General features: G+C 42.8%; 1 protein-coding gene across 2 annotated transcripts in view; it reads right to left on the bottom strand.

Moving 5' to 3' along the window:
* Positions 1-12,161, bottom strand: part of smg1 (SMG1 nonsense mediated mRNA decay associated PI3K related kinase) — a 182,014-nt gene that overhangs the window by 65,485 nt on the left and 104,368 nt on the right. For both annotated transcript variants that reach the window (XM_048551867.2, XM_048551868.2), the window contains 2 exons: positions 6,931-7,111; positions 2,399-2,560 (listed from right to left, as the gene is read on the bottom strand). In XM_048551867.2, the coding sequence (XP_048407824.2) occupies positions 2,399-2,560; positions 6,931-7,111 (343 nt within the window). The remainder of the gene's footprint in view (positions 1-2,398; positions 2,561-6,930; positions 7,112-12,161) is intronic.

Here is a 12,161-nt window from a genome sequence, read left to right on the forward strand (position 1 = left end):
AGCGAGACAGTGACAGTATGCAGAGCTGGGCTGAGAAATGGCAGATGGAGTTCAACCTGGATAAATGTGAAGTGATGCATTCTGGAAGGTCTAACTTAAATGCTGAATATAGGATTAAAGGCAGGATTCTTGGCAGTGTGGAGGAACAGCAGGATCTTGGTGTTCAAGTGCATGGCTCCCTCAAAGTTGCCACCCAAGTGGATAAGGTTAAGAAAGCATATGGTGTTTTAGCTTTCATTAACAGCGGGATCGAGTTTAAGAGCCGCGAGGTTATGCTGCAGCTCTACAAAACCCTGGTGAGACCACACTTGGAATATTGTGTCCAGTTCTGGTCACCCTATTATAGGAAAGATGTGGAGGCTTGGGAGTGGGTGCAAAGGAGGTTTACCAGGATGCTGCCTGGACTGGAGGGCTTGTCTTACGAGGAGAGGTTGACTGAGCTCGGACTTTTCTCACTGGAGAGGAGGAAGAGAGGTGACCTGATCGAGGTGTAAAAGGTAATGAGAGGCATGGATAGAGTCGATAGCCAGAGACTTTTCCCCAGGGCAGGATTGACTGCCACGAAGGGTCATAGTTTTAAGGTGTTAGAAGGAAGGTACAGAGGAGATGTCAGAGGGAGGTTCTTCACCCAGAGAGTTGTGAGCACATGGAATAGTTTGCCAGTGGTAGTTGTGGAAGCAGAATCATTAGTGACATTTAAGTGACTGCTGGACATGCACATGGACAGCAGTGAACTGAGGGGAATGTAGGTCAGGTTATATTAGTTTTGGATTAGGATTACTCCACGGCACAACATCGTGGGCCGAAGGGCCTGTACTGTGCTGTACTTTTCTATGTTCTATATCCTACCATCCTGTCTCCTACCTTCAAGCCAATTTTGTATCCAAATGGCTGGCTCTCCCTGGATTCCATATGATCTCACCTTGCTAACCAGTCTAAACATATGGAACCTTGTCAAACACTTTGCTTAAGTCCATACAGTTAGTATCCATCACTCCGCCTTCATGAATCATCTTTGTGACCTCAAAAATCTTGGCTAATTTGGACAAACACGATTTCCCACATACCAAGCCCAAATCAGTCCCCCTCTTTCCAAATACATGTAAATCCTGTTCCTCCGAATTTCCTCCAACAACTTACACACCATTGACATCTGGCTCCCTAGTTGATAGGTCCATGGCTTCCTAACACTAAATAATGGCACCACATTACCCAGTCTCCAGTCTTCCAGCACTTCACCCATGGCTATCGATGTTGTAAATATCTCAGCAAGGGGCCCAGAAATGACTTTCCTAGCTTCCCACCGTTCTGGGATACACTTGATCAGGTCCTGGGGAATTTATCCACCTTTCTGCATTTTAAGATGTCCACCACCACCTCTGTAATATGGACACTGAGCTATCATGATTTATTTCTCCAAGTTCTTTAGCTTCCATATCCTTCTCCACAGTAAATACTGACATTAAATACTAGTTTAGTATCTCATCCATCTCCTGTGGTTCCAGACATAGATGACCTTGGTGATCTTTAAAAGGGCCATATTCTCTCCCCTAGTTACTCTTTTGTACTTAATGTATTTGTAGAATCTCTTTGGATTCTCCTTAACCGTATCTGCCAAAGCTATGCCCCTTTCTGTCCTCCTGATTTCCCTCCATTATATTCGTGCGGACTTTATCTTCCTGCAGGGATTCACTTGATCCCTGTTGTTTATGTATGATTGATGCTCCTGCTTTTTCTTGACAAAAGCTCAATTTCTCGAGTCATCCAGCATTCCCTGCACCTACCAGCCTTGCCCTTCACACTAACAGAAACATACTGTCTCTGGACTCTCGCTATCCCTTCTGAAAGCCTCCAACTTTCCACCATCCCCTTTCCTGTGAACAGCGCGCCTCAATCATTTTTTTTAAAAAAAAACACTTTCTTGCCTAATACCGTCAAAATTGCACCTACTCCATTTTAGAACGTTCACTTTTAGATAAAGTCTATCCTTTTCCATCACTATTTTAAAACTAATAGAATTAAGGTCACTGACACTTCCCTCATGGTAGTACTTTCATACTATTTCATACTGTGGTTGAAGAAAAAGGGCATTTATCAATTCAATAGGAGGCTACAGCCTTACACTATTCTTGTGACATCCTGTATACCCAACAGAAGGAAAATTGAAGGGAAATGGAATATTTATGGGATATTTGTAAAGTAAAACAAACATACATTTTGGGTACTCCATCTTTCATAATATATAGATAAATAATTTCTTGATTAAAGCAACTAAGGGTTGCTTCTCTGAAGTAGTTAAGGTTTCCATAAACTGAACACTTATTCGTTAACATCTCTAATAATTTTACCAGTGACCTTGCTAACAGTAGGTTAAGATCTACACAGAAATGTTAATTACCAGAGGATTGGGATTCACCACTGAGTGATATTGAGCCAACAATAGCAGGATACAGGATAAGATGAGGAGAGTCCTGAGCTACTCGACACAGCAAATTGCAAATGCTCTGACGTACATAAACCTCAGGGTGATTCAAGCGCGAGAACAGCTGTGGAATAATACCTGAAACAAAGCCCAGACTAAACATAAATGTTGTGCAGAGACATGTGGAGATAAATGTAAAGCTCAATTATTATTGATTACATTCAAGTCAAGTCATTACCAATAAAAACATGATTTGTTAATATACAAAAATACAATCAAGTTTTCTTAATTTCAGTTCTAGTGAAAACTGCACAAATGATTTCGGATTTCATTATCTAACAGACAGAAAGCTGAGGAAATTGCCTAAGCTACAGCATCACGGAAGGGACAGGTATTGCTCATTCCAATTTTGGGCCCCACACCTCAAAGGACATACTAGCCCTGCAGTGTGTCCAGCGGAGATTCACACGGATGATCCCTGGAATGGTAGGTTTAGCATATGATGAACGGCTAAGGATCCTGGGATTGTACTCATTAGAGTTTAGAAGGTGGAGGGGAGATCTAATAGAAACTTACAAGATAATGTATGGTTTAGAAGGGGTGGATGCTAGGAAGTTGTTTCCGTTAGGCGGGGAGACTAGGACCCATGGGCACAGCCTTAAAATTAGAGGGGGTAAATTTAAAACTGAAATGAAACGACATTTCTTTAGCCAGAGGGTGGTGGGCTTGTGGAACTCATTGCCGCAGAGTGCAGTGGAGGCAGGGACGTTGGATGCCTTCAAGGCAGAGATCGACAAATTCTTGATCTCAAAAGGAATCAAGGGCTATGGGGAGAGTGCAGGGAAGTGGTGTTGAAATGCCCATCAGCCATGATTTAAATGGCAGAGTGGACTTGATGGGCCGAATGGCCTTACTTCCACTCCTGTGTCTTATGGTCCTGATAGGTTTTTGCACAGCTTCACATTTCAATGACTACCATTCGATTGAAAAATAATTAAAAGAAACTGTACTAACTTAAGGCTAAGACAAGCCTTGTGCACAAAACATCTGTTCATTCAGTTGCTGCAGATATGTAGAAATTGTAGGGAAACATCAGAGATTGAATACCACTTCAGTGGTCATTTCTTCAATCGCATGCAAGGCAGAATTATGCACCTAATTAGCGTCTAGGAAGCACTGCAACCAGAGACTTGTAAATTTTATCCTATTTCGCAGTGATTAATTTTTGCTGAAATCTGCTGCTTTTTGCCAGTCTTCAGAAGGCCTTATGACTGTTGTGAAGTTTCATCTTGTTTCAGCTCAACAGGAACTCTGCATATATTTTGAACACAATTATTTACAAGCTTTATCGTACTTTGAGGCAGCACGGTGACACAGTGGTTAGCACTGCAGCCTCACAGCGCCAAGGACCCGGGTTCGATTCCCACCTCAGGTAACTGACTGTGTGGAGTTTGCACATTCTCCCCGTGTCTGCATGGGTTTCCTCCAGGTGCTCCAGTTTCCTCCCACAGTCCAAAGATGTGCAGGCTAGGTGGATTGGCCATGCTAAATTGCCTGTAATGTTCAGGGTTATGGGGGGGGCGGGGGGGGGGGAGGAGATGGGCCTGGATGGGATGCTTCAAAGGGCGGTATGGACTTGTTGGGCCGAAGGGCCTGTTTCCACACTGTAGGGAAACAAATCTAATCCTTCAATTTCCCCCAAGAAAGGCAATTAATTTTCTAAGTTTTTTTTACTACATAATGAACATTGAGTCCAAAGGGATTTTATAAAATAATGACAAACAAAGAGATTCAGGGGAGGCAGTTATAGCTATTACCTATTTTCAATTAGTACTTTCATAACCATTTCCTGTTATATTCTATATATTCGGTTCATGGAATCCTATTGCTGTACAATAAACTGAGGCAGAAAAGCAGCCCAAAACTGTTGTGAAAGACTTTGATAGGATCTGAGCCTAACATGTGTGTGTTTCAAAGTGCACTACCGATACTTTACAGGAAGCAAGCTCCAAGACCTGTACTTCTGAAGTCATCTAGTTAAGTTTGAGACACCAACAGTCTCTCAAACCTACAAGTTACAATCAGTGGCTCTTATACCAGCTTCAGACCATTGAGATATCAAGCAGTGTTTGTTATTTTTGACCCCAGAACATAGATGCTAATTTCTATTAGTTACTATACATGATTTTATTACCTTTTATTTGTGCTTATCTATCACTCCTAGTAAATGTGTAGCCAATAGCCTTAACAAGGGTCTGATTAGCTTTTACCCTATAATTACACAATCTGACAGATCACAAAAAACCAAGTGACACATGTTGCAAGTTAAATACGTGTATTCTGTCGAACTCAGTAGCACTGTTATAATGCCATTTACGACGCTGCATGGTTACATTAGTATTTAAAAGAAGAAAGTGAGATTCTCTACGTTGTGCCCAAAACACAAAGTATGGAATGTACAACATAAGAGATGCCAAGATGCACGTCAGTAATTCTGTGCTATACAAGCCTTCTTTCAGCCTGTTCATCTCACTCCATCAACAAACTATTTTATTCTTCTCTCCATCAAATTTATAAAACCTTCTTTAAAATATATCACTCGGAGATAGCAAGAACTGCAGAAGCCGGAGGCAAAGATAACAGTGTGGAGTTGGAGGAATACAGCAGGCCAGGCAACAGAGGAGCAGGAAAGCAGACGTTTCAGGTCAGGACCCTTCTTCAGAAGTGGGAAGGGGAAAGAGAGCTCAGAAATATTTAGAGAGAGATGGTGTGGGGCAGGGGGAAGGGTGGCTGGTGATAAGTGAGTGCAGGTGGTGGGGACTGGTCAATGAAGGAGGAGGGGTGGATAGGTGGGAGAAAAGATGGACAGGTTGTGTCAGGTCATGGTGGTGAGAGGGAGGAGGAGTGGGGCTGGGAGAGTGGAGGTGATAGATGGACGCAAGCAGGGGTAGCAGGGATTGGTCATCTCCCTGACCTGGCTCAACCCCTCCATCAACTTTCCCACCTACCTGTCCCACCCTTCCTACCGACCAATTCCAACTACCCCCTCCTTGCATCTACCCAACACCATCCCACCCACCTTCCCCAGCCCCTTCCCCCTCCCCCCTCTATTTCTCACTCAGCTCCCTTCCCCCGCCCACCCAGTTCTGCATGGTCCTGACCCAAAACGTTGACTTTCCTGCTCTTCTGATGCTGCTTGACCTGCTATGTTCCTCCAGCTCCACACTGTGTTGACTCTAAATACATCAACTATTCCACACGATGGCAAAATTCACACTATAACTATACTCTCAAAGTAGAGATAATGGGAGCTGCAGATCCTGGAGAATCCGAAATAACAAATGTGGAGCTGGATGAACACAGCAGGCCAAGCAGCATCTTAGGAGCACAGAAGTTTCTGGAGGGAGGAGGGTAACTTCTTCAGGTTAGGCATTCCTGGAAGAGGCTTCGCAGATGCTGCTTGGCCTGCAGTGTTCATCCAGCTCCACACTTTATCTCCTATAGTCTTGAAGTAGCTTGTTTTCAGATTTCCTATGTAACTGTTCAGTGTGCACCTTATATTTGTAGTCTCACCTCAATGCCCTCTCACAGAAAGGATCCTTAAGTTTATTCAAGATTTGCTCAAAGGCAATCTCTAGATCACAGATCATAGAGTCCCTACAGTGTGAAAACAGGCCCTTTGGCCCAACAAGTCCACACCAACCCTCAGAGCATCCCACCCAGACCCATCCCCCTATAACCACACACCCCTGAACACTACGGGCAATTTAGCATGGCCAATCCACTTCGCCCGCGCATCTTTGGGCTATGGGAGGAAACTGGAGCACCCGGAGAAAACCCACAGAGACACGGGGAGAATGTGCAAACTCCACACAGACAGTCGCCAGAAGGTGGAATCAAACCTGGGATCCTGGTGCTGTGAGGCAGCAGTGTTAACCACTGAGCCTCTGTGTGCCAATTCCTTCAGAGCGTAGAGACCAGACCCACCTACAGTGTGGTCTAACGAAGATTTTAGACAAATTTAACACAGAACAGAAAAGCAGTGGTTTTATCCCTCAAAACTCGACATGCTTTTTTTTAAAAAGAATAACATTGGCGCAAATTTATTTACTCCTCCAGCCTATTTAGGTAGTACCAGAGTTCTTTTTCTCTTCCTACCAGAATGTGTCTTTACTGAAATTAATTTGTCAACTACGAGATACTAATAAACTTGGAGAATTTGAATGCTGATGCCTGATCCACAGCATTACAATAACCTTCAATATGTAGCTGAATATTTTTCATGCAAATCAGAACAGTACCAAGAACTGTAGTCAATGTAGAAACTTTACATTGTCACTTTGAGAAGACAGACATCACATCTAAACATCTGTTCTAGTATCACTTCAATCTATAACAAGGTTGCCCAAATATTGAACACATTTCAATTTATTCTCACATAGGGCATAAACATAAAACTCATCAGCAGTAACGTAAGGGGACATATATCGTTGCGAGTTCACACTTGCCTCTCCATGGAGCTGTGGGAGTGGTAGCTAGACCATGCTCCAAGCCTTCTCGGAGCTCACCAGCATGTTTCACTAGTAACCTTAGCAACCTCAGAGTAGCCATAACAATGACATCATCATTGCTTTGTTTGGTGGGTGTATTATTGAGCATCACCTTGGGATCTTCACCATCCACGTGAACCTGCAAAGGTAGTGACATAGAGCATTGAAAGGAGTTGGCTTTTATAAAATGAACAGGTTAGAATGTTAACCAGGTCAGTGGATTAAATTGCATTACATTTTGCAAAGTAATTTTGAATGTAGGAAATATTCTAACGATTTAATATTGAGGGAGCTAGAGGAAAAATGAAGATACCCAAGAAATCTTATAATGCTGATACAAGGCTGTTTCGGCAAAAGATCAATTTCAAATCAAAAGTAAACAAACAATAACAAACCTATCACCCCACTTGCCAGGGTGTTTTTAAACGGAAAAATGCTGTCACCACGATAACCAGACAGGCTTGAATCCATAAAGATTCATTTTAAATTGCACAAAGATTGTTTTCCCTTCCATTGTTAGCAAATTTTATTCTGATCACTCAAGGGCAAGTATTTTCTACTATACTCACTGCTCACTATGTGGTCTCTTTCACATTCGGGAGATGAAGCACAGGCTGGGTGATCACTTTGTGGAACGTCCACGTTCTGTCCATAAAAATTACCCCGAGCTTCCTATTGCCTGCCACTTTAACACACCGTGTCCTTGGGCCAGCATTTGTCTCTCAGACACATTGCACTGCTCCAGCAAGGCTCAGTATAGAAGAACCACTGTTCGTTTTCGCTTGGGGACCATTCACCCTCAGGACTCAATATTGATAATTTGCACCACACAAAGTCCAGGCTATGACCATCACCAAAGAGACAAAGAGACTGTCCCTTGACATTCAATGGTGTTACCATCACTGAATCCCCCACTAACATCCTGGGGGTTACCACTGACCAGAAACTCAACTGGGCTCCCTACATAAAGACAGTGGTTACAAGATGTCAGAGGCTAGGAATACTGCGATGAGTATTCTGACTCCACAAAGCCTGTCCACCATCTACAAGGCACAAGTCAGGAGTGCGATGAAAAGCAAATCAGAAAGCAGCTGAGTCATCACAGTAGACTTCTGGGAGACATGCCACAGTCATTGTTTGGACCACACACACACTGCCAGAGAGGTGGTGTTTGCAGCCTTAATGCGCTTTAAGGTGGATAAATCCCCTGGGATTGATCGAGTCCATCCTCAGACACTGGGGGAGTCTAGGGAAGAAATTGAAGAGGCTCTTGCAGAGATTTTTGCTTCATCTTTAGCCACTGGTGAAGTTCTGGAAGACTGGAGGGTGGCTAATGTTGTTCCATTGTTTAAGAAAAGGTAGCAAAGACAGGCCAGGGAACCACAGCCAGTGAGCCTGACATCAGTGGTAGGCAAGTTACGAGAGCAGATACTGAGGGACAAGGTCAACCAACATTTGGATAGCAGGAAGCGAAGGGTGATGGTTGAAGACAGATTCTCAGACTGGAGGCCAGTGACTAGTGGTGTGCCACAAGGGTCGGTGCTGGGACCGTTGTTATTTACATAAATGATTGAGATGTGAATGTACAAGGCATGATTAGTACATCTGTGGATGATACAAAACTAGGAGATATTGATGACAGTAAGGAAGGTTATCAAAAGTTACAGAGGGATCCTGATCAGATGGAGAAGTTGCCTGAGGATTGGCAAATATAATTCAATACAGTTAAGTGTGAGGTGTTGCACTTTGCAAACTCAAACTAATGTAGGACTTTAACATTTAATGGAATCAAGGGTTATGGGGATAAGGCAGGAACAGGATACTGATTGTGGATGATCGGCCATGATCATAATGAATTGTGGTGCTGGCTTGAAGGGCCGAATGGTCTACTCCTGTGTCTATTGTCTACTGAGCAGTGTTGTGGAACAGAGGGACCTAGGAGTACAAGTACATAGTTCATTGAAAGTGTCATTGTAGGTGGCCAGGGTGGTGAAGGCGGCATTTAGTGTGCTGGCCTTCACCGGTCAGGGCATTGAGTACAGGAGTTAGGACATTATGTTACAGTTGTACAAGTAATTGGTAAGGCCGCACTTGGAGTATTATGGACAGTTTTGGTCACTGAAAAGACAGTCAAACTGGAAAGTGTGAAAGAAAATTTATAAGGATGCTGCCAGGACTAGCAAGTCTGAATTAGAGAGAGGTTGGCCAGGATAGGGCTTTATTCCTTGGAACACAACAGAATGAGGGGCGACCTTATTGAGGTGTACAAAATCATGAAGGGCATAGACAGGATGAATGCATATACTCAATTCCCCATCTGGGGAGAGCAAAACTGGAAGGCACAGGCTTATGGTGAGAGGGGATAGATTTAAGTGGTCCAGAGGTGTAACTTCTTCACAGAGAGTGATGTATTTATGGAATGGGCTACAGGAAAAAGTGATAGGAGGTAGGAACAACAGCAACATTTAAAAAATATTTGGATAGGTACATGGATGAGAAGGGTTGAGGGGGACATGGGCCAAATGTGGGCAACTGGAACTAGCCGAGTGGGCACCACGGACCAGTTTAGGCAAAAAGCCTGATTCCATGCCTGACTCTGACTTTCTACTTGCCTAGTTGGATGCAGCGCCAATAACACTCCAGAAGCTTGACACTATGCAGGACAAAGCAACCAGCTTGATGGGCACCCATCCATTCCTGCCACCACTGATGCTCAGTAATAGTGTATCGTATCTATAGGGTGCATGATAGAAACTCAGATCCTCAGACAACACCTTCCAAACCCACACTCACTCCCATCCAAAGGACAACAGCAACAGATACATGGGAACACCACCACCTTCATGTTCTCCTCCAAGCCACTCATGATCCTGAATTGGAAACATAGTCGCTGTTCCTTCTATGTTGTTGGGACAAAATCTCAATATTCCCTCCGTAAGGGCATTATAGACCAACTTACAGCACATGGACAGCAATGGTGCAAGGCAGCTCGCCAGCAAGGGTTCTTCTCAATGACAAGGTTCAGAAATAAGTGCTGGCCCAGCCAGCGATGCCTACATCCCACAAGTGGGTTAAAAAAATTCAATGATTTTAGAGCATGAATACCTATGTCCTTCAGCCACACCAGGCCCTGTCATGATGTGGATGCTTTCAGTACAGTCAGCCTACTTTCACCTACTCATGGTCCCTGACTTACTATCAACCAGGCCTTTTGTTACCCTAGTTTCTCTCTGTGGCCTCCAGCTCTACTTCTCTCTCCCCCAATGCCTGTCTTCAGCATGTCTATCACTTTTTCCTCATTACTATCAGTTCTGAAGAAGGGCGACTAGACTCAATGTTAACTCTGCTTACTCTCCAGAAACTACAAGAATTGCTGAGTTATCTGTTTTTGTTTCAAGTATCTAGAGATTTCTCCCCAATACATTTCCACAAATAGATCAGCTTCAGTAATAAAACTTTTTTTTCAGTTTTACGTGCATCAGGTTCCAGCAGAAACGTGGATCAACATAAAAAAGCTGACTCTCTATAGATTGTCAGTCACCTCAACTCAATCCACTTGGCTTTCACTATCTGTAGACATCGATAATTCAAAGAATTTCACAAATCATTAATAAGCAATCAAAATCTACGATTTCACACCAGACACTGCATAATTTTCAGAAAATGTGAAAAGGGAGTTTGATGCAACAAATTTTCCTTTCAGAAAAAAAACTAATCTGGTTACAGCTTTCAGGTCAGCAATAGGAATTTACACATCAAGTCTGACTCCATGATGCACTCCAAGAGATATTTTGTCTGAAGGACATTAAGTAATTTTGGTCCTTTCACCTGTCTGAAAAATGGTCAACGTTAACTCTACATCCATGGAAATCCCAACTGCTACCAAAAATCAATGGCCAACAAGTTAATTCCTATTTTCCTGGCAACCCTGCTCAAAAGGAAAAAAACAATTAACAGCAATGCCTTTCAAATTCTTCCTGGAATGACCAAAGCCTTCCTTTCAGCCAGTATGAGCCACTCTATGCAACGACAGCATTGTTAAAATGAATACTCTCTTATCCAGCAGTAATCCAAGCATCAACTTTTCTTCACCATTATTGCTACCAATCTTTGTGGCATCAGATGACTTTCCAGAAAAGTGGATTTTATCCAGAGTTACTGGTAGATTACATTACATTATAATGTTATTATAATAAAGGGAAGATGGCAGTGCGTGACAACATCACAGACAGTAAATCAGGTGCCCAGGTGAATGACATGGATTCAATACCATTAAAGCAGTTGGTTAAATTTGAATTTAGTTAATAAATCTGGAACATTAATCTTAAATTATGATGATGACCGTGTCAACTATCATTGATTATTGTAAATCCATCTTTTTCAATCATGTTCTTCAACAAAGCAAATCTCCTCTCCTTACTTAATTGTTTACTGATGGTTCCAGACCCATGACTATATGGTTGATTCTTCACTGCCCTCTCTCAGAAGGCCCAGCATCCCACTCAGTTCAAGGGCAACTAGGGATGGTCAGCAAATCCTTGCCAGAGATGCTCAAATCCCATGATGAAATAAATTAACTGGTCCACTCTCCAGAGCTCGTCACAAATTTAAGAAACATACATGAGTCCCTAAAGTCACAGGCCTTTTGGATGGTTCCTGCTTGTTTCTCCGTTCAGAATCCAGTTCCTGATTTCTCAGTTATATGGGGATGTAAATCAGAGCTGGCGAATCTATCTGAAAGCCAAATGTAAAGCAAGTTTGATGCTTTTCTCTGGGGTAGTTAACTTTAAAAAGTGCTGGGGAAAAATTGTTCAAAGTTTCATTTACTTGCTCCAATGGACTCCTGCAGTATCAGGAATCTGTTATCTTTGCCTTTTGATAACTCAAATTTTCCCAGAGTATGAGCAATACATACAAGATCATGTTCTTATTTCTCAAATGCTGTTGACCAACTGGATGTCTTTACTGTTTAAAAAAAAAGACATTCCACGACAGATGGCATCTAGAAATACCCATCAGGAAAACTTATTCAAACACTGACACTAACTGTTGAGTTTCTTACAGCCGGATGCAAGATGGAATTGAGAAATACTGGAAACTACTCAGTCAAGCTGCAGCTATTAGTGACAAACATCCTTGAATGTAGAGCTTAACCCCCAGAACTTGAGATACTGTACTTACACAAATGG

Source organism: Stegostoma tigrinum, chromosome 23, assembly GCF_030684315.1.
Source record: "Stegostoma tigrinum isolate sSteTig4 chromosome 23, sSteTig4.hap1, whole genome shotgun sequence".
NCBI lineage: Eukaryota > Metazoa > Chordata > Chondrichthyes > Orectolobiformes > Stegostomatidae > Stegostoma > Stegostoma tigrinum.